Raw genomic sequence first — 19,918 nt, forward strand, 5'->3', positions numbered from 1 at the left:
TGTCTCCTCACACTCTTTACTACAACTGCAGAGTTATAGCACTCTTGAAGACCAGCACAAGGGTGCATTGATCTATCCAGGTAAACAATAAGTAATGAGGGAATATTTTCCCTTTTGGAGGGTTGTATGTCAGTATTAGCAGAATGAGGATGCTCAGCAAGAAAAGAGCTAAATGTTCATCTTAGAAAAGGGCAATGTCTGGGCAAAGCTGGAAAGTGAACATAAGAACGGCCCTACTGGGTCAGACCAAAGGTCCATCTAGCCCAGTATCCTGTCTTCCAACAGTGGCCAATGCCAGGTGCCCCAGAGGCAATGAACAGAACAGGTAATCATCGAGTGATCTATTCTAAAGTACTGCTAGGATCACATATGTACAATTTGGGCCAAAGCAGTTAGTGGTTTGGCACCTTGACTGCTCAAGTGGGGCTACTGTGGCTCTTTGTGGTCATCTGAGATTGTATGCTAGGAACATGCAGTGTCGAGAACCACTTCCATTAAAGAACTTGATTTCACCCTGCCTAAGTAAAACATACAAGCCAGCCAGACGATTGAATTTGCCAGCCATAATTTATGGATATTCACCAGCTGCATGCAATAAAGTACACCTGAAAGGGTTTCTCTTAAGGGGATATTTAAACCTGTGAAAAGAATGGTTCTTTTAAAGCAATCAGTGCTAAACACAACCCAACTTCAGGTGGCACCGGAAGTGAGGAAAAGAAGTGGACAACAATAAGTGACAGTGACCTGGACAATTTTATTTACACTTCAGCTCCCCAGTAATTGCACTTTGTATCTCTGTTCTTGACTTAAGGACATTCTAACAGGTTTCCCATATTGCACAGGAAGGAATTGGTTATATTGGTTGTTCCGTATTCTTATCTGCCCACAAATATTGTAAGCATTTTGTTAAATTTTCCCAATTGGGTGTTCTCCAAACACATACACGCACACACTCACGCACACATACACAGTTCAAAAAAAAATGACCCTAAATGTCCAGTTCCTGACTCAGAGGGCCGGTCCAAACATGGAGTTATTCCGGAATAACTATTTTGCACTTTGGAAGTGGATTAAGCTAAGCCAGAAAAAGGCACTCTTATTCCAGAATACAAGCACCCACACACGGAGTTATTTCGGAACAGCTGTTCCACTTTGAATTCACACTGTACCTTATTCTGGAATAAGTTTCATGCACAGGCAAGCCTTATGTCACACTACCAGGTCCTGATGAGAATCCTTTCATGACCAGTATCTCACCTAATCGGCACTCTTGACATCAGTATCAGACAGACTCAGCACTCTCTGATATATCTGGCTCCTTTCCATCCCCTCCTTCAGAAAACTCCTTAGTCTGCCCCCTTATTCTTCCAGGGCATATTAAGTACTTGTACGATTCTGTTTGTGCTTTGTAGCATCCTCACTCATGCCTTGGGACTATAAATTCCTTACACCAAGGACCTCTTAAACATAGCACCTCTTATATAGCACCACATATACCGTGTATATATATATATATATACACACCGTACTGAGGGCTTCACACATTATCACAGTCTTAAAAGTGCCAGGTGTTTGGGGCGTGAAGATCAGAAAGTGCAATTGTCTTCTGTTTGTGTCATTGAATGTCCTTGGCCCATCATGTTGAGCTTGGGTTGAAAGTAATGCTGCAACTTGTTAAGACCTGCCAACACCTCTTAATAGTCTTTCAACTGCATGGTCTTTGCTTAGCGTTCTTGGCTTTGCAGGTGATATGGAGGTGAGCAGGCCCTATGTTAATTTTAAGATTCTTTCAGGTAATGCTTTCCTCTTGCTCTCAAACAAATCAAGGAAAGCAGTAAAAGAAGAAAGGAAAATAAATCTTTAGCGAGATCACAGACACGATGGATTCTTTTCAATCCTTTGCTTTTACAGTTCGATTGGGTAATGGCATGTAGCATCTTCTGCGCTTTCCTAGCAAGGCACCAATGCTCTCATTCCAAACAGTACACAGGATGTTCAAAAGCCGGGAGGGGCCCCATGCATAGGCAGTCCCTTCCTGGGATATTTATCACCACAAAGTCCATGCTGTGTCACAGCATTTGTCATTCTCCTTCTCTGGTATTCTCAAGAATTTTGACAAGATTTTCTAGCCCGAAAATATAGCCATGGTCTGGCCCGTCGTAGATGGTATGATTATACTTTGAACCTTTATAAGTGGTGTGAGCAAAATCTATCATGCGGACGTCAACTTTGGGGTAACCCGTCCCATGTGGCATGGTGCGGTTTATGTTCTGAAAACACCCCTGAGGATGGTTGTCTAAGGTTTCTTTATTCTCCTTTGGTTCCTGTCCATCATAGATGATGAGAAGGGAGCTGGAGTAGAATCGATAGGAACTCTGGCTTTTGATGACTGAAAGCAGAGCCTTTAGCTGTGACACAATGGGTTCTAAAACATCTGTTCTGAGACGGTTACCATTGTGAAGGAACTGGTAGAGGGCCTGTCTGAAGCCATCAGGTGACAGTTTCCTTCCATAATACTTGTCTTTGCAGAGAAATTGGCCAGTATCTGCTTGGTAAACCTTGAATAAAAAGAACAATAATCCAGATTGTCTCTCTCTCAAATTATTGCACCTTTGAAACATCCTGCATGTAAGTAATCCAGCTAGTTCGACAGAAGGAAAAGCACATAGTTTAGAGTTAATCTAAAATGAAAGGGTCCACAATCAAGCTGGTACATGAGATGCTTAGTTCCTCTCCAGTCTCAACAGCATACGGCAATTTATGCAGCAGGCCGCTAACTGAATCTAAAACCGTGTCTACATGGGAGGTTTAAGCTACTGCTATCCAGCCACTGGGATAGCTGCACTGGTACAAACCCCTAGTGTAGGCAGGCTATAAGCTGCAGTTTGCACTGGTGCAATTTACCCCTGCCTGAAATGGGTATAAGATGCATAGGGGAAAATAGTGATTTATAGCAACTTACCCCCATCTACACTAAGGGTTTGCACGAGTGCAGCAAAACCAGTATCTGAAACTGGGATAAACAACCACTGTAGACAAGGCCTTAATAAAGGTGCCGCCCTCAGCTGGTAATGCACAGTGCTATAGTCTTATTTTCCAAAGCACAGAAATAAAGAATGACAAGGAAATCTAGACAGGAATATTGACACGATCAAGATCTGGGAGTGGATACAGAATTAGCTTCCATACCACATGTAATTTAAAGGATAATCAGTTCAGTATCAGAACGCTGAAGACCGGAGAGGAACCTACTTGACGCTAGCTATTTATAGTGCTATATATGTGTTTTAATCATAATAATTATCCCGCAGACACAGCAGAGCAATGTTCTAAATCTTCACAGAGGCATAAGTGAAACAAATTTATGCTTTCAGTATCTTGCAGGAAGGGGCGACAATTTCAGTCATGAAGAGCCGTAATATTTAGCACAAAAAGGGTGTCTGGTATTTGCACTGACTAGACTAGACAGCTCCTAGAAATGAATGAGCATGGAAAGTTTATGTTCCTCTTTCTTCCAGCTTCTAGTCCTGACTAACACTGAACAGCGTAGGCAGAGAATCAGGGCAATGTATGTGTCTAGGGCCAGATATATAGCTGGTGTAAAATGGGATAGCTCAACTGAGATAAAGAATGAAGATATGGCAGTTTATACCAGCTGAGAATCTGGCCCTTAGAGTTTATTAAGTGGTAACTCCTTGTGCTTGTTTTGAAGAACAGAAATATTGAAGGGCTCAAGAGGCCACCCTACCTGCATTCCGCAGATGCGAACTCCAAGAGATCCAGAAGTGCTCTGTTCACACTTCTTTATGTGGCGTGCTTTCTTCTCTTCTGATGCATCATCTCCATGCTGCCTGGTTCCCATCTTTAAGTCCAGAATGCAGGGATATTGATACTTTGACACCACGTTTTCAAGCAACAGAAACTCTGGACACATGAGTTAAGGAGACTTATTATTAAATGTACAACTGAAATAGGTCTTAAATCAGGGGTGGCTCTGTGCATCCTCTGAAGTTCACCATAATCATTCACAATTGTAATGAGACTTTGCAATCCACCTTTACCAGCACTCATCGTGGCTACTGGCCTCTTGTCGCCAGTTTCAGCCAACTTATTCTAAGTGCAATATCACCAGGTAAATTATCAATGGCTCAGTTCTCTAGTGTGGATGCAGCTCAGAGCTGTCAATCCAACACTTTTCATCAACACTGAAGTCACTCACGTCTGTTGGTGGCAGGGTTAAACGGCATTGATCACATGACCAGTGATCAAATGACATGTCTTACGAAGGAGAAAAGCTGTTGCTGCTTTGATCCCTTTACGTGAAGGGCTCCCTTGACTTTGGATGGCCACCCTTTGAGGTGGGGTTTCTTTTAAACACTGAGAGGCTCCAGAATGCAGTTAATTACATTGTGTTCATGCCCAAGGGCTCTGGGGCCTGTTATAACCTACACATAAAAATGTTTCATTGATTACGCTTGTGATCCATTATTAGCAGCCAATATACACACTATAAACTCTCCATCAGAAGGCTGGTCTTTCCCCCCGCAGCATCACCGCTATGCAATAAGCAAAGTGCAGCAAGAACGGCGGGAATGAAAAAGGATACGATGTAGTTTGTTCTCATCAAGTTTGGAGGACATGCGGTTCAGGTGCAGTTGGTGGCAGTGCAGTGCCCAGGGATTATAGCTCTTTCTTTCTGGCTGGTTCCCATTTGTATCCTCCATGAGCGAAGAGATGGCCGTGTGGTACTGAAGTTCCGTCCTAAAGAGTGCCTTCCCTGGGCAGCTAGACAAAGTACACCAAAGCAGCAAATCTGGTTTGTAAGCTCCGAGAAAAAAAGCTGGCTTTTCCCCTCCTTTTGTAGAGTACGAAACCCGATATGGGAAATTTTCAGGGCCCCTCAGGGAAATAAGCATTCATCCTGGCTAACCTGCAGGGATCCTTTGCTACCGAACCAAAGTCCTTTTCAGGAAGTTAGGCGGTTGCTTGGTGCCAATATTTTTTCACTGCAATTTTAAAGCGAGTTTGGCTTCTGTGAAAGGGCCCAGATTCATTGCACGGAAGCCTGGGATCTCCATTTATCCCCTTAACAGGGGCAGCATAGACAAACTGCCTGCCAACGTGCCTTATCTGTGGGTTAGAGGGACCACCTCTGATGGGGAGAGTGGATTCGTTTTCCCTGTATATTCAGCCCTTGGTCTCATCCATCTTATGGGTATGATTCCTCTCTCATCGAGGTCAGTGGCAAAACTCCCACTGGCTTTAATGGGAGCTGAATCGTACCCCTAAACGATAGCTGAGCTGGGTCTGTTTTGAACCAGTTAGAGTGAATGATCCTGCGTCTCACTGAAAACATTTGAGAATGTAAAAGGTCAAGGCAGGTCTCCCCTGCAATTCTAGCAGAGCAACTGTTCAGAGCTCCATTGAGTGCTGTAGACATAAGCCAGCATTGGGGGTGGTCCAGAGCTGCTCCATGCAAGGAGACTATCAGGAGGTATTCTTATGAGTGTAAAGGCTGCACACGTACCCTTTACAGCCTTTTACAGGGTGCAGCTCACTGTCCTTTGTGCAGCTTTTGTCACTGTTGAGCTTCTCTGGGCAGTGATTGCGGGCCACGGGGCACAGCCATGGCCTCACTTCCTTCCTGCTGCTTTGGGGCACCCTGCAACCTGGCAGAGGAGGTGAAAAGCATCCCCTGCTCTCTCCAGAATTCAGGGACTGCAATTCTGCCTGTTGGCAAGTGGAGATCAAATAAGAGGTGTTTGTGAAAAAGATGCAAATCCTGGTCACAATCACCTAGGTGTCAATCAGGAGTGACTCCACTAGTCAGTGGAATCGCTCCAGATTGGCACCTGTGTAAGTGACATCAGAATCTGGCCTATTGTTTTGGGGGATTACGGGGAGAGAACGCCGCTGAAGCCAATGGCTGGATTCTGATCTAATTTACACTGCAGTAAATCAGGAGTCACTCCACTGGAGTTACACCGTTGCAAAACCAGAGCAAGATCCGATGCCGGCCCATTATTTGTTTGGAATATTCCTATGCCAAACATAAGCATACCACACACCTGGGCTTCGTGCCTAGAAGGCACAGACTATAAATGCGATCAGTCTTGTATTCGGCTCAGATTGCAAGCAGAGCTTCTGCTGCTTCAGAGCCCCTCGACTCATGCATGGGGCACCCACCTGTCTTTGATGGTCTTTGGGAAAGGTGTCTGACTCCATTCGACAAACAAGCGCTCACTGCTGGTGGTTGACGTCCGCTTGATCTCCTGCCATAGCATCACCGAATGCTCCTTATCCAAGGAGCTGCAGTTGTCGGTCGGCAGGCTGGGGCTGGCTATCAGGCCTACGTTCCCCAAGCTGTCCTTTCTGAGGCACACCGAGATGATACCTACAAAAGGAGGGAGGATCGTGTGAATGTGGCAAAAATGTCCCTCTCAGGCGACGGGTTGACCTGCACAGAGCCATTACAGACCAGTCGTTGCTTGCATTATTATCCCACTCTGTTCAAGGTGCTTGTATCAGAACTTTGATACTTTAGCAGTGCACTTACCCAGGGATAGAATCATAGAATCATAGAATATCAGGGTTGGAAGGGACCCCAGAAGGTCATCTAGTCCAACCCCCTGCTCGAAGCAGGACCAATTCCCAGTTAAATCATCCCAGCCAGGGCTTTGTCAAGCCTGACCTTAAAAACCTCTAAGGAAGGAGATTCTACCACCTCCCTAGGTAACGCATTCCAGTGTTTCACCACCCTCTTAGTGAAAAAGTTTTTCCTAATATCCAATCTAAACCTCCCCCACTGCAACTTGAGACCATTACTCCTCGTTCTGTCATCTGCTACCATTGAGAACAGTCTAGAGCCATCCTCTTTGGAACCCCCTTTCAGGTAGTTGAAAGCAGCTATCAAATCCCCCCTCATTCTTCTCTTCTGCAGGCTAAACAATCCCAGCTCCCTCAGCCTCTCCTCATAACTCATGTGTTCCAGACCCCTAATCATTTTTGTTGCCCTTTGCTGGACTCTCTCCAATTTATCCACATCCTTCTTGAAGTGTGGGGCCCAAAACTGGACACAGTACTCCAGATGAGGCCTCACCAATGTCGAATAGAGGGGAACGATCACGTCCCTCGATCTGCTTGCTATGCCCCTACTTATACATCCCAAAATGCCATTGGCCTTCTTGGCAACAAGGGCACACTGCTGACTCATATCCAGCTTCTCGTCCACTGTCACCCCTAGGTCCTTTTCCGCAGAACTGCTGCCTAGCCATTCGGTCCCTAGTCTGTAGCTGTGCATTGGGTTCTTCCGTCCTAAGTGCAGGACCCTGCACTTATCCTTATTGAACCTCATCAGATTTCTTTTGGCCCAATCCTCCAATTTGTCTAGGTCCTTCTGTATCCTATCCCTCCCCTCCAGTGTATCTACCACTCCTCCCAGTTTAGTATCATCCGCAAATTTGCTGAGAGTGCAATCCACACCATCCTCCAGATCATTTATGAAGATATTGAACAAAACCGGCCCCAGGACCGACCCTTGGGGCACTCCACTTGATACCGGCTGCCAACTAGACATGGAGCCATTGATCACTACCCGTTGAGCCCGACAATCTAGCCAGCTTTCTACCCACCTTATAGATAGCTTAGTGCTCTAGCAACTGCTGAAATCAGACCCTCTGCCCTGTAAATGTAAGCAGTCCCTGAGCCTCTGGAAAATAGCTGCAGGCTTTTTAGATGCTCCTTTCTCTTCCCCAGGTACTACCATTCCATCCAACCCCCACCTTCCTGCCTCACATGGAAGCTGTCCTGTACATCATGTTCTTTGCATTCTCCACTCCACCCTGGGCATTCATTCTTTCCAAGCTACGTAACAGCTAAACCAACAGGGCCAGACGCAGGATTCTAGAGGGCTTGGCTCGCTGACAAGGAGCCATTCAGGTCTCTCGCTCTTGAGCAGTTTTCCAGCAGCAGGGAACAAAATGAGGGTCGGAAGGGAGAGGGAAATCCGTGAAACAAATGTCAGTCTGCACGACAGCACGGGAGCTTAGAAGAGCCACGTCTGCAGGAAAAGTGCTGCACTGGCATAAGGAGTTTCAGTAAAGCCCAGGTCGGGAAGTGCCTATTGCAATGATTCCACGGCCACACAGGACTTCATGGTCATCAGCATGGACAGAACTAAGGAATTTCTGCTCCAAAGTAATAGGTCTTCAGCATTAAGTCAGACCCATTGCCTGTACCAGCATTATGGTCTTGTGGTCTCCAAGGGTTCTCCAGGCAGTGGCATCTGAGCAGGTTCAACATTCTGTCCAGGAGAGGCAGACAGAACTCTGGGCGAGGAGACTACAGTTCCAGGCCCAGCTCTGCCTTGACTCAGTGTCAATTGTAGCCTCTAATTTTGGATACCCGGGCTTTTGGGAAGCCCAATTTGAGACATCTTGGGCTTGGTTTTCAGCAAAGTTGAGCCCCTCGCTTGCTGCTGAAGCCTCCCTGTGCTTCAGCTTCCCCACATGGCAACAAAGACACTCTTCTAAGGCACAGTGAGCTCTGCCAATGAAAAGTCCTATACAAGTGCCATGCAGAACTATTATATATCCATCCATGAATACGTTACGTAGTCAAATAGCTTTGTTGACCGAAAGATTTCTCGCTCATTTCTGCAGTTTTCCCCATTGCTCTGAGCCAAACTCATCTCTAATGTAACTCCACTGAAGTCAGTCTTCAGATTTCTTATAAATGGCCAATGGCATTTTTAGTGACCGCAAAAAAGAAAAAACACTACCATTGAAAAATACAGAGGAAGACTGACTACTTAGAAAGCTGGCCTTGAATAGTTTTATCAGATTATTTTAGAAACAAGAGCAAGCGTAACAGTATCTTAGCAAAAAGAACAGGAGTACTTGTGGCACCTTAGAGACTAACAAATTTATTTGAGCATAACACAATACAGACTAACACGGCTGCTACTCTGAAAAGTATCTTAGCAGCGTGACCTATTTTATCACCCTTTGCACTGTAACAAATGGACTGTTGAAGTTAAAGGATAGCCTGGTGACTTAGAGCCTTCCGAATTCCAAAAGGTTTGTGGGGGTTTTTGTAGGCAGCAGCATGAAATCTATCAGTGGCTGTGGAATTAGCCAATAATGCCCCAGCTGGAGGACATTCTTCCGATTGCAAACTAAGGAAAATACACAGGGCCAGTTCTGCTAAAGCGTGTGTGCGGGTCTGAACACTGGCCCACAGTAATTACCTTTGTGTGTATCAGCTATGCTGGCCTGGGCTTGTCCTTCCAATGCACTGTATGGTTTATTCCCTAGGAGTTAAAGACCATCAGGAATTGAAGACTGCCTCTGCAACCACTCCATACTTTGCCATGGAGGGGGGGATGGGGGGGAACAGAAGAGAACACTAATTGGATACATACCTCTCTCTTGCTTGACTTACGAAAGCTTGGAGTGCTAACCATTAGGCACCATCCTTGAATATTCAAAACATCCCCCAGTATTTTAGCTGTGCAACTTCCATTGACTTTAATAGGTATCAGATGGCTGAACCTTTCTGCCATGCAACCTTTTACATATCTACCCTTCTCTTAGCAAAGTTTTACAACAGGGACCCTTGCCTCAGCGCTTCAAATGACAAATGACTCATGGGCATGGCTTGTATTCGAGGCAGCTATCACCTTTAAGGGAAAGGTTGATTGCAGTGGTCCCCTTGCTAAGAACAGCCCTGATTTGACAGGGAGGACTCCTCTGTCAATTCCTTGTGAACTTCCTCACAGCCGCGCCAGCCCAGAGTCCAGCAGTACAGGCATTGTCAGAGCATTGCCCTTTCAATATTAGACAGGATTCCAGCCACGTGAGCTTCTCACAGCAGTGCCTGGTCATTTCCAACTTCCACAATGGTAACCACAGTCCAAAGCAGCTTGTAACAATGGCTTTAGGGACCTACAAAAGCCACCAACAGCAAGAACCACACAACTTGGCAAAATATAGATCTGGTTTTCCTATCCAGAAATCCCTAGGTGGAAACCTCCCCGTTTCATTAGTCTTTGAAAGGAGATGTATTTTCGAAGTTTAGAACAAAGGAAATTCTGTTTTCCGAAGGAAATATGATGAAACAATTATGGAGGCTCCCTTCTTTCCATTTAGAGAGAGATTACCGTCAGAAATGACTGTGAAAATGGCAGTGTCGTACTCCACTGAACTGCCCCCCTGCTTGTCTTCAAAGTCATATCTGCTGACTTTGCTGACTAAAACAGGTTTCAGAGTAGCAGCCGTGTTAGTCTGTATCCGCAAAAAGAACAGGACGACTTGTGGCACCCTAGAGACTAAAACAAGCGCTCATGGCCTGAATTACGGAGGTGCTGAGCATCCACTTCAGGTGGAGTTGTGGGTGCTCAGCATTTCTGAAAATCTGGACCTTATCTTCCCCCCCTCCCCTCGTGCTAGCATTGTAACACCAGCGCAGTTTAAAGAGAGGGAGCTAGATTTTATTCTGGCTTGTGCATCACCCCCAGAATTGTAAACTAAATTCCAGTTACCAAATCTGTATTAGAGATGATCATGCAAGAACCAGTAAAACATCCAGCTTGCCTCTCAGAGTCCCAGTTTGAGTTTGCATAGCAGGCAGATAAGAAAACAATTTCATCTAAGGTAAATCGATGCAATCACTGTGAGACAAACGTAAGACTCCTCAATGTTAACTCTACAGTCTGTTTTCAGATGAAGTGAGCTGTAGCTCACGAAAGCTTATGCTCAAATAAATTGGTTAGTCTCTAAGGTGCCACAAGTCCTCCTTTTCTTTTTGCGAATACAGACTAACACGGCTGTTACTCTGAAACCTGTTTTCAGAGTATATTACTTATCAAATACATTGTAGCTATATCTCAAATGCTGTGTGCAACATTCAAAAGCTGTCCCAATTACATAGCATCAGATGGTGTAAATCAGCCTAATAATTCCATTGAATCATGCTGGTCTTGCCCTAAATGTACTATATAGTATGAAATGGATAGGTCTTAAATATCTTAATATGAAGATTAACAGGGACGTTTTTCAAAGGTGCAAGGGGCACCTTGAAAATCCCAGCTTTAATAAATATATTTTGTTTCATGTTATATAGCACTATGGGACTGGGCGAATTTTGCTTATATCACATAATTGACAAAACAAATATATAATACATGGTTTAAGGCATATTGGCTGCTACTTTACTTCTCTTTTATTCCAACTGTGGGTTTATTATCTGAAAGCAAAGCTTTGTCGCATTAAAGTGCTTTCCATTCCCTTCCTTCCAGTCCCACCAAAAATTCTGTCCCATTCCATACAAAGCAAGCTAGGCAGACAGAGTATATTTACAGAAGCTATCTGCATGCAAGAGGCATCTCTACAATTTGCAGGAGCTGTTTTGCTATGTAGCTTGCTACCTCTTCTCTCGTGTATTTATTTTTAAATTTAAAAGTGTGTTTATTTACTGCCACGCGCAATAGGAATCTGAACAGAAGTGCGTCTGAAAAATAAATCCATAATCCTGTAGCCAGCTCAAAACTAGACAGACAGCACTGAGAGACAGGGTGGGGTGGAAGGGAGGGAAAATGCTTGTCTCAAGGTCATCTAATCTGCCTGAAATGGGTAAGTGAGCTGCCAAGTCTGTGCAGATGCTCTTTAAAGAACACTAACACGGTGTTGGATTTAAATGATGACATTTGAACAATACCATGCACAGTGTCATCATTACATAATGGTCCCCAAGCCCCGAGAGGGGCTAACAATAGAGACAGGGGACATCTATATGTGCCAATTGGCGACAGAGGTCTCAAGAATATTCCTTTTGACATTTAACCTTCCCTTCCTCCTTGTTCACCTCTTTCTAATGTGCACAGCCTTATCTCTCCCAGCAGTGGCTCATTCGTGGGAAAGAGACAAAAGCTACCTGTGCTAGAACAATAGATTGGAGAAAGATCAGATCACCGCTTTATCGCCCCTTACTGCAAAACTCACCGAGATGTCACAGGCAAAAAGGAAAAACAAAACAACACAACAAGGCTGTCTCCAAATCTGCAGGCGTTTGATGCCTTACCTACTCCAGGCAACACTGCACAGTTCCAGGACAAACCCCAGGGTCAGGCTCATCCAGTCCTGCATTCTGGTGAGCTGCAGAAAAATGCTTAGAATGCAGGTGCTTTTCCTTGAAGCAGCTGTGTAATATTGTCATGTAAACCCACCAGGCCAATGTGTAAAATAGGGATAAAGATATTGATCTCCTTTGTAGAGAGTTGTGAGATCGATGGGTGAGAAGCGCTAAAAGAGCTAGGTATTAATTATTATTATTCATTATTATTTCACAGAAATTGGACAGTGAAACTCGGCTGGGTCAATTTCTAATCAATTCAGGCTCCAATCGTGCAACTGCACGTGCATGGGTCGGTCCCTTCTTCCACCTGGGGCATCTTAGACTTAATTGGGGCTCTGCATGCATGCAGAGGAAGGTCCATGCAGATACAGTTGCAGGATCAAGGCTTTAATTACCACACATTACTTCAATTCTGTGGTGTCTGGGTTGCAAACATGGCAGGGAAATCCATTCTTTCCAACACCAAGCATTCCAAAATCATGGGTCAGCCTCCCCCAAATCAGGAGATTGGTTTTTAAACCAAAGAAATTAAAAAAACAAAACAAAACAAAAAACAATAAGTTTTGGGTTCTATTTATTTGTCTTCTGTTTTTTGAGCCTTTAGGGTGCACTCAGGACATGTTTTCAAGCTTTTCTCTGCAATTATAAGGGACATAAACTTATTCTTTTAAAAAAATGAAAGTTGAGTTTCTCACCTAATCACAGGATTCCAGGAGTTGGGGCTTTCAGAAAAACACTAAGTTTCATGCGACACAATACCACAGTGAGAGTTGGCATCGCTGGAAAAATTTGGGGAGGAAAAAGTAATTTAAAGACTCATGCAATGGTGGGTTAAAATGAGATTTTATAGAACATTTGGACTTACACTGAACAGGGTGTGTCCCTTTAAACTGTAAAGTAATGAGAGTCAACTCATAAAGCATGGGGCATTATGGTGGATGTTGAAATTGCACAGACGGGGCATTATGGTGGATCTTGCGCACAGAAAGAGTTTGTTGCTTATTTGGAAGGCAGAGAGGGGTCATTTCTTACCTCAGAAAGGTTAGCCTTTGACACAGCAGCTGATTCAGTTTGTTAGAAGATAGCTGGTATTATGTGTCTGGTTATCTAGAGACCCTGACAATGGATCCCAGGAGAGTAGGGACTGGAGAGGGTGGAGATTTGAGTATGTGAAAAGTTTAGTCTATCCCTGCTCCAATTTCTCATTCCATCAATGTCAAACCTCAGCTGCTGGTCACCGACATCCAGTCAACAAGTGCTGGAGATAAGGGGCAGATCCTCAGCTGGTGGAAATCAATAAGGCCCCATTGACTTCAACAGAGCTATGCTGATTTCCACCAGCAGAGGATCTGGCCTAAGGTTTGCATAGTCAGTGGTCTTCTGTGAAGGTTACCAATGACCCATCAGGAAGAGGGCTAAAGGACCGATAGTAGGAAGGCGATAAAGTCTTTGGAGTCTGACTTTGAAGATCTGGGTTTGATTGCTAGCTCTGCTACAGACTCCCTGTGCAACTTTGGGCAAATCACTTAGTCTCTCTGTGCCTCAGTTTCCCTTGTGTAAAAGGGAGATGGAACACTCCTCTTCCTCACAAGCAAAGGACGAAATCTGTTATTGATTGGAAGTCACTCAGCAACAATGGCAATAAGGGGCAAGCAGGAAGGGATAAACCTTATGGAAGTTTTCCAAATCTCACTATTATGCTTTGGTTTCACAAAGCTAATTTAAACTCATGTTTTTTCAAGGCTAATCTATTTTTTTTTTAATTATCTTTTTCTAGCTAATGGAAATACTGAGTCTGATTTGCAGAGATGCTGGAAACCCACAGTCTCCATTGACTTCAACTGGTGCTACAATTACTTGTCACCTCTGAAGATCAGGCATGGGGGAATCCCCACCTGTTGTACAGCCAGCTCTCTTCTCTTTCCATCCATCCATCGCCAAGCAGAGGGGTGTATTAGATCAGGAGCGGGCATGGCCAGAACACATAGTATACCAGCAATCCCTACATATATAAAGGCCCTTAGAGGTGCTGCAACAAACCAGCATAGCTTAGAGCATCCCTGAGCTGTGTCTCTTAGCAAGATCAGTTCACTCATATCCCGACTCAGACTGAAAGGGTTAATAGATGCCAGCATGCAGGAATTTAACTGAGACTATTATTCCAAAGTAGCCTTTAAAAAAATGAACACTTTCTTTATCTGTGAGAGTCTGGCCAGGCTGGATGGGGCTGACAGCCACAAACCTGTTCACTCCTCATTGTCCCAGGGGCATTGGGCTAGTTCTGCATGGCAACCCGCGGTGGAGTCTCATTAACAAAAGGCCAGGTTATTGCTGAGTGAGGGAACGACAGCTTACAGGCCAGCATCAGTCATTTCCTTTTGAGGGATAATTAAATGCTATCTGTATATAAAGAGAAGTCTATTTCAAGGGCTTACATTCACAAATGAACAAAAGGCATCCTCTCAGCATGGAAACTGTTGTGTTATGGGCTGCCCCATCCTCCTGGTTGACAGTGCCTCCCCGGAGATAGCTGCATCTCACTGGTTCTCTGTGCTTTGGAATCTTTCAGGACAAAAGTCACTATAGAAATGCAATGTATTATTTCTCCCTGGCCTCCACGATATCTTGTCGGATAAACAGTTGTATAGAGCACCATTTGGCTTGGAGGTCTCTAACTTTTACATACATTTCTCTCATTTTCTGCTAACTAGGGGGTCAGAACTTGCTATTCTTACCCAGGCTAAACACACAGGTACTGGGTTCTAGGAAAGGAATGAATGAGCTTCCATTTTGTTTGGCTCGCTTTTACAGTTGTTGAGGCTTCAGTGCCCACAGATCGCACAATTAAAGCCGATGGAGAATGTGTGTGTGTGTGTGAGTGTGTGTGTGTAAAAAAGGGCCTATGTGTATTAAGTTAAGGGAGGAGTGATAAGGCCTATGTAATGTGTACTGAGTTAGAGGAGAAATTATAAGGGACATGTGTGCTGTGTATACGGAGAAATTATAAGCTGGGTTGCTATGGGTGTTGGGTAGGGGTGTGGACTGAGTTGGGGCAACCAGATCAGGCCCATTTCTCCAGCACACCAAAAACTCTCCTGTAGAACCCTCTTCCCGAGCCACTGGCAATAAAACAACAGGCATGTGACTCATGCTGCTGACATATAATCGGTGACAATTCAGCTGCAATGCACGTTTGGCACAGGTGTGCGCTGAGCTCAGTTAGCTGGCAGCAGGCAGATATTTGGGAGCACCATGTGAGCTTGCTACAGCAAGAGACAGAAGCTCAGTGATGATAATAATCCTTCTTCTACAATGGGCCCAGTGGCATGATGTACCCTCCCCACCTCACTTCCTCCCCCAGACTGCTTCCCTCCCTTCTGTTGGACCTCCTGTGGGGAAGCGCCTGCTGGCTGCAGGTACCCAGGTGCCAAGCTCACCAGTTCATGTTAATCTCTGCAGCTGTTCAGAAGCAGGAGAATAACGGTGCAGGGCCCTTGCTCTGCTCGCTTCCTAGCACGGAAGATCTTACCCCAGCTGAAGGCCAAGTGACAAGGAGGGCGGAGTACAGAAAGCTCAGTCAGGGTCACAAGGGAGGGGAAATTAGGTGTATTATTAGGGGAGAGAAATTACCAGGGATGTGTGTCAAGGTCAAGACAGCACAAGCCTTGGATGGATCACATAGACCCCCCTTATAACTTCTTATGATGTGAGCAGTGCCCAGTTTGTGCTGGGCTCTCAGCACAGGGGTGACTTTCACCCTGAGGGAATGCAGGCAACTACAAAAGCAGCTACTTAGTAAGGAGAAGTGGCAGGAGGTCTCTGAAACAGACACGCTCCACAGCCAGCCGTCACAAGCCCTGCTTTCCATCGCCTCTTGTTGCGGCCAAAATAAAACCCTCCAGGAGAAATGCTTGAGGAGGAAACTTGCTCGTCGAACAACTATTTGCTGCTGTTGCTGAGGCAGCCACTCGCTTCGCTGGCTGACAGTGATGCCCAGCCAGGAGGACAGTTTCTCCCAGGCTGGTCACTGGCATCTCATATACGCAGACAGCACGCGAGCACTAATATGCCACCAGGCTCGTGGTGATTCAGTCTCGCGTTACCGGAGCCGATCGGCTGCGTCAGGCGGGAAGAGGCTCTGCACGTGAAATGGGGATGTCTTTGGATGCTCTCGTCACCACCACGTGCAAACGGGCTTCCCCCTCGTCCCCTTTTCCTTTTTCTACCTCTTCAGGAAAGATCATGCGCCCTCCCCTCCTCTTGCACCGCCTACTCCTCCACCTCTTCCTGGATCGTAATTCGGCAGCCTCACCCGCCTCCCGGCTAGACTGCTGCCACCGTGCTGACCTTGGCCCAGAATCCTGACTATCGCGTGGGCTGAAGCTGACAGCATGACACCTGCCACAAGCGCTTGTTCTCCCTCGAGCTGCTCTTACTGGGCCTGGTCTGCCCATAGCGCGGACCTGTTTAACTAAAGGTGTGAGGCTGCAACCCACATAATTAAACTGGAGCAACTTTGTGTGTGGACATCCTGATATCAGTTTAAACCTGGCTCACATCCACCTTGCTTGCACCTCTTAATTCACCTACATGAGCCAAGTTTAAACTGGTGTAGAGTTTCCACACACAAAGGGCAAATCTATAGGAGAACAGTAAGTTGACTTAAGTTACGTTGCTGTAGGCCACCACAGTAATTGAATCGGTTTTACACATCCACAATATGCTGGTGTCAGCGGTGTGTCCCCTCACCAGGAGCACTTACACTGATTTAACTGCTAGTGTGCAGCATTGTGGGGCGGCTTCTGAAAGGCAGCAAGAGTCGATGAAAGCGACGCAGTGTCTGCACTGACAGTGTTGATCTAACAACATTGACTTAAGCGCTAATCTCTCACTCTTTGCAAATCATGAGTGGTGTGGAGAAAGTGAATAAGGAAAAGTTATTTACTTGTTCCCCTAATATAAGAACTAGGGGCCGCCAAATGAAATTAATGGGCAGCAGATTTCAAACAAATAAAAGGAAGTTATTCTTCACACAGCGCACAGTCAACCTGTGGAACTCCTTGCCTGAGGAGGTTGTGAAGGCTAGGACTATAACAGAGTTTAAAAGAGAACTAGATAAATTCATGGAGGTTAAGTCCATTAATGGCTATTAGCCAGGATGGGTAAGGAATGGTGTCCCTAGCCTCTGTTTGTCAGAGGGTGGAGATGTAGGCGCCGACTCTGTGGGTGCTCCAGGGTTGGAGGACCCACAGGGAAAAATTGGTGGGTGCTCTGCACCCACTGGCAGCTCCTCACCCTGCTCACCTCTGCCTCCGCTCTGCCTCCTCCCCTGAGCGCGCCGCTGCATCCTGTTTTTCCCCTCTCCCTCCCAGCGCTTGTGCCGCAAAACAGCTGTTTCACACGGCAAGCCTGGGAGGGAGGAGGGGGAACACGGGGCATTTGGGGGAGGAGGTGGGGCTGGGGCGGGGATTTGGGGAGGGATCCAATAGGGGTGGAGTTGGGGCGGGGCGGGGGCAGGGTGGGGGGGCATGAGCACCCACCAGCACTGACAAAAAAGTCTGAGCCTGTGGGTGGAGATGGACGGCAGGAGAGAGAGAGAGATCACTTGATCGTTACCTGTTAGGTTCACTCCCTCTGAGGCACCTGGCATTGGCCACTGCCGGAAGACAGGATACTGGGCTGGATGGACCTTTGGTCTGACCCAGTCTGGCCATTCTTATGTTCATGAACAGTTAACCTTTGGATAGCTTCAAATGACTCACTAGCTCAAACACCCAAGCTCCAAAAGGGGGCACTTGGCAGGAATTCACATTTCTGTTGAGTGATGCTTTCCCAGCAGCACTAACCTCTAGAGAGTCCAGCCAAAACCCCTGTTATTTGGAGGAATCCTACCTGGAATTTAGCAAGCACTGAGGCTTTATCACCTACTCCTCTTGTTAAAATTCACTGCTTCATAGATTCAGAAGGGACCATTACGAGCCGCTAGTCTGACTTCCTGCATAACACAGGCCATACAGTGATTCCAGCATCTAGCCCAAAGCTTACGGTGGAACAGGAGCACTCTTTGTTAGAAAGACGCCCAATCTAGGCATCAGAGAGGATCTGCTAGTTTTTAGAAATCCACACAACTTTCTCTACAGTGATTGCAAGACTGAAAGAGAGTGTGTATAAGAACCATCCAGTATTGCTAAGAATTTTGAGAAAGTCTACTAAGTGTTGGAGATTCCAAAGAGTAGACCTCCTTTACACACACATTCTCTCTCTCTCTCTCCCTCCCCCCCCAATTTGCCCATCCTCAATGACTCCATTAAAATTGGAAGACAAGAGAAACTGCCTTTTTTGAAGATGTAAGATGTTAGGATAGCATTTAATTTTTTTCTATGTAATGCGCTACTTGCTTCCAGTGGGGGCTAAGAGTCAAAATACGACAAGAAAGGATTTCTTGCATTATTTTCAGCCCCACTGGAAACAGCAAGTACCAGAGAACTCAAGAGATAGAACCTGACGTGAGTTTCTCAACTCAATTTTGCAAACCCAGGAAGCTTAAAATAAAGGCAAAGAAAACCAGTTGCATTTGCAGGTCCTGGAGTCATACAGCAAAATCCTGACATCTATACTCAGGCAAAACACTGAAACGAATGGGAGTTTGCATGAGTAAAAGTGAAGTGAAGGCACTCGGGGCTTGGCATATTTTGGAAGTATGTTGACTGGCCCAGAATATCCTCTTACACCGGAGTAAATGAGGAATGACTTCATGGAAGCCAATGGCATTAAACCCAACAAGCCAGAAGAGAATCGGGCCCTTTGTCTCATTAAGGGAAGGAAAGGATCCATGAAATTATGGGTAGCTAACATCTTCTCTTTTGCTCATGGCTACCATTAATAAATTCTCCCGCCCCCGCAGTTCTCTCCTGGATCATCCAGCTCCTTCTTACCTTTGTATTGAGCCGTGAACTGCTTAATGGCTGTGGGGAGCGACTCGTAGACCCACTGCTCCTGGGAGATGAGGGGTTTGCAGACGGTGTGCTCATCGTATTTCATCATGCTCATGTGGCCCCCAACCTGATGGACGAATGGCTCCAAGAGGACCGCTTTCCTGGGGTCCCCCGTGTCCAACTTATTCTGCACCACCATGCTATCTGGAGACCTGTGGGCCAACTCGTACTTGGGCCAAAGCGAAACACGCTCCTTGATGGAAGTGCCCTCTTTTTTTTAAGTAGCAGTGAACCGGGGTCTGTTGCAGGGAAGCAACCAGAAGATGGGCTTGGGTTTATCAGCCCCAGGGAGCCTAGATCTTTGCTGCTTTACCACGAATAGGTCTTCTGGCTTCTCAGTGCGCTATAGTGAACATCTCTGCAAAGTGAAGGATAAATACAGAATGTGAGAAAACAGGAACAAATCACTTCCAAACACCTTCCTGCTTTTCAGTGGAGCTCTCCCAAGGCTAAGGCTGCCTCCAATAGCTCCCCCTATGCTCCTGCATACATCACTCTCCAACCCAAGAGAAGCCTCCCATGCAAGCAGGGAGAGTTATACATTGAAGGCATGTGCAAATCCCACCCTTATAAGGTGAGCTCTATACATGCACATGGCTGGAGTCCAGAGCTTGAGCTGCAGATCCAATTTAAATCTGGTGGAGGGGGGCAAAAAAAAGTAGGGAAGGGCAATCTAAGAGAGCTATCGGGTTAATGTGGCTCCCTCTGAGATTAGCTAGATCAGGGCATTCCTTCTGCCAGCTAACACCAAGCTATGATCTTGGTGCTCCTTTCCCCTCCTACAGGTAACC

At 45.9% G+C, this 19,918-nt stretch overlaps 1 protein-coding gene across 1 annotated transcript in view; it reads right to left on the bottom strand.

The window, feature by feature from the left end:
• Positions 1 to 734: 734 nt before the first annotated feature.
• The window catches only part of IP6K3 (inositol hexakisphosphate kinase 3), a 38,794-nt gene continuing 19,610 nt past the window's right edge, over positions 735 to 19,918 (bottom strand). Inside the window, exons 2-6 of the mRNA XM_084611266.1 lie at positions 19,068 to 19,485; positions 6,187 to 6,394; positions 4,607 to 4,785; positions 3,749 to 3,924; positions 735 to 2,558 (exon numbers count right to left, since the gene is read on the bottom strand). Coding sequence (XP_084467392.1) covers positions 2,082 to 2,558; positions 3,749 to 3,924; positions 4,607 to 4,785; positions 6,187 to 6,394; positions 19,068 to 19,266 — 1,239 coding nt within the window. The 5' untranslated portion in view covers positions 19,267 to 19,485 and the 3' untranslated portion in view covers positions 735 to 2,081. The remainder of the gene's footprint in view (positions 2,559 to 3,748; positions 3,925 to 4,606; positions 4,786 to 6,186; positions 6,395 to 19,067; positions 19,486 to 19,918) is intronic.

Source organism: Lepidochelys olivacea (genome assembly GCF_965140295.1).
Source record: "Lepidochelys olivacea isolate rLepOli2 genome assembly, chromosome: 21".
NCBI lineage: Eukaryota > Metazoa > Chordata > Testudines > Cheloniidae > Lepidochelys > Lepidochelys olivacea.